The sequence below is a fragment of the Asparagus officinalis genome, chromosome 1 (assembly GCF_001876935.1).
Source record: "Asparagus officinalis chromosome 1, Aspof.V1, whole genome shotgun sequence".
NCBI classification, from domain to species: domain Eukaryota; kingdom Viridiplantae; phylum Streptophyta; class Magnoliopsida; order Asparagales; family Asparagaceae; genus Asparagus; species Asparagus officinalis.
Window position 1 is genome coordinate 122924769 of NC_033794.1, and position 2568 is coordinate 122927336.

General features: G+C 41.9%; 1 protein-coding gene across 2 annotated transcripts in view; it reads left to right on the forward strand.

The window, feature by feature from the left end:
- The window catches only part of LOC109829114 (LEAF RUST 10 DISEASE-RESISTANCE LOCUS RECEPTOR-LIKE PROTEIN KINASE-like 1.2), a 31243-nt gene that overhangs the window by 9250 nt on the left and 19425 nt on the right, over positions 1-2568 (forward strand). The window contains exon 1 of one of the 2 annotated variants that reach the window (XM_020397836.1): positions 7-563. The exons of the other annotated variant lie outside the window; for it this stretch is intronic. Coding sequence (XP_020253425.1) covers positions 296-563 — 268 coding nt within the window. The 5' untranslated portion in view covers positions 7-295. Of the gene's footprint in view, positions 1-6; positions 564-2568 lie in introns of those variants that run through there. 2 annotated transcript variants of the gene reach the window in all.

Genomic DNA, 2568 nt, shown 5'->3' on the forward strand with positions numbered 1-2568 from the left:
CTCCATCGACTACACGTCCCGTACATTCACCCTCTTCGAGCTCGACCTCAGCCTCTCCGACCACCCCTGTCCCCTGCCCGTCACCAAGACCAGCTTCAACTCTGATCTCTTCAACACCAGTCTCTTCGGTTACACAGAAAGCGATTACGTATTGACCGTCTACTACAACTGCTCGCCGGCCTTGGTACCCTTGTTCAACAAACTTCATCAGATACCGAGCACCCCGTGTTTCGCCGATGAGGACAATGGCTACCAGTCGTTTTATAGGTTTCAGGATGAGCCATCGCCGCCGAGCATGGACGTCCAGGCACACTGCACCTCGACGGTTCTTGTTCCTGTAGACAAGTCTGCGGCGAATAATTATTTGAGGAAGGGGCAGAATGACATCTGGGGGGCGATGAAGCAGGGGTTCGGGGTGTTCTGGAAAGCTGGTGAAGGGTGGTGTGATAAGTGCACCAAGTCTGAAGGGGTCTGCGGGAACGATCCGAAGACGGAGGACGGAATGTCTTGTTTCTGTTCGAATTCGTCGAGATCTAATGGCACCTCATGTGTCCCGCTCTTCAGTATGTTCCCTGATTCTCTCTGTTTCTTGATTTCTTGATTTCTTGATGGTTTTATTTGGATCTACTAGGTACATGTATAGGTTGTGAGGAATTGGACGTAGGTTAGATAACTAGCTTTTGGGTGATTCTTGTTTTTAGAGTTTTTAAGAGTTTGGGGGTTTATCTTGAAGCCCAACATGGTCACATTGATTTGGTAAATTCAACCAAATTAGCTTAGAACCGACGAAGTACCTTAGTAGTAGCAAATCATCGCTCACTGGATTAATACTTTTTTCCTAACATCTCCGATGGTGGTGGTTTTGTACATGAATGCGCATTTTCAATCATAGTAATATTTACTACTGATTTGTTTGGAAGTCGAAGTCTAGTTCGTCTCTAGGAAGAAGAAAATTTTCACTCGTTCCATTGGTCTGCTTCCTTAAATATAAATTTCTAGCGTTGCTTGTTATATTTTCAACAACAAACACAGACCTACACTAGAGGCTACGATCTTAGGGAAGAAAAATATGCATCAAATCTAGAATCTGAAGTGGATTAAGCACCGGGCACTAGATTCTTGATTAACATCTTAACCACAATTCAATTATTTTAGGCTAAATTAGTTACCTTGTCAGATAGTTCTGTTTAAGTTCTTGTGGTCACTTTCAGTGTTTGGAAATTATAACTATTTTCTTTAAACATATGGGGGTTAATTTATTTCTGTAGGTGGGTTATTTTTAACACATTTCTAGTTTTTGTATTTGGCAAATTAAGAAGGTTAACCTTATTTACCGTGTTTAAGTCTCCTCAAATTGTCGCCAAACATGACCCATATTTTGGCCCGAATTGTCGACCGAGCGGTCGACCTATCATCGACTGTTTGGTCAATAGATAGTGCTCGTGGCCAATCGACTATTTGGTCGACTGCAAGACTTCTCTATTTTTTGTTTGCTCCTTTTCTTCTTTTTGTCTTCTTGTTTAAAATACAAGACTAAACCCATAAAACTCTACCTTAAGCTTGTATGAAGCCACTTTCGGAAACTGACATTTCCTTTTTTGCAAATTTTACACTATAAACTGAATTGTGTAGAGATATAGCACTAGACATCCTTCACCTCATGCCTCCTCCCAAAAGAATCAATGGAATTGCTATTGCTCTCTAATTGATGTCAAGCGCTTTTTGTCTTGATATTAACCCCATGCCACTTGCTGCGAACTCTAACCTCGATTCTAGATTTGTTGCAAGCTTCATCATGACTCCACCTAGAGCCGAACTCCCATGTAGGCTTCCCATAAAAATTTAATTTTTGCGCATAAGGGAGGGGACTTTCTATCTTGTGACTGAGAACCACCCCTCACCCCCCCCCCCCTGAAGGCAAAGCTATACTTCAAAGTACGGTATGTTCTTATTCGACAACGCTGTAACCAACAGCCATCTTCGTGTTTCTTTCATACTAGGATGAGTTTTCTTCCACGGCCTATGATGATGACTCCCCTGTACACTTGGGTTTGATACCCTTTTGAATAAAAAACTACTAATAATAGTACATTATATTTTGCTTTAGGAATCAACCGAACATTGTCCAAAGTAAGCTTATTCCGATCTTTTACCTCCCCGTTACAATTCTTCTACCTACAACTTGCACTTTGTACAATTTAAAATGTCAATAGTCTCGTTGGTTCCTTTCACCAGGTAATTAAATAGGCTCTCCTCAAAACATATATAAGCTGATGAGCCAGAATCCAATATACCCAACTACCATAAGAAATCTTGGCACTTGAAACCACCAACACCTAATACATGTGTTGATCGAGCTGCAGTGTCTTCATTTAGCGTCTAACTCCCCAAGCGCTCTTACTTTTGCAAGCAACTTTTTTTTTTGAAGTGACTCTTTTCTTGACAAAAATGACACTTAACCGCACTTGGAACCCTCCTCCGCTTCCATCATCTCTACCCCTCCGGCATCTGACTCGTCCCTAACATCCGGTCGATGCCGAAGCTCCTAAGCTAGAAGTGTTGCTTTTA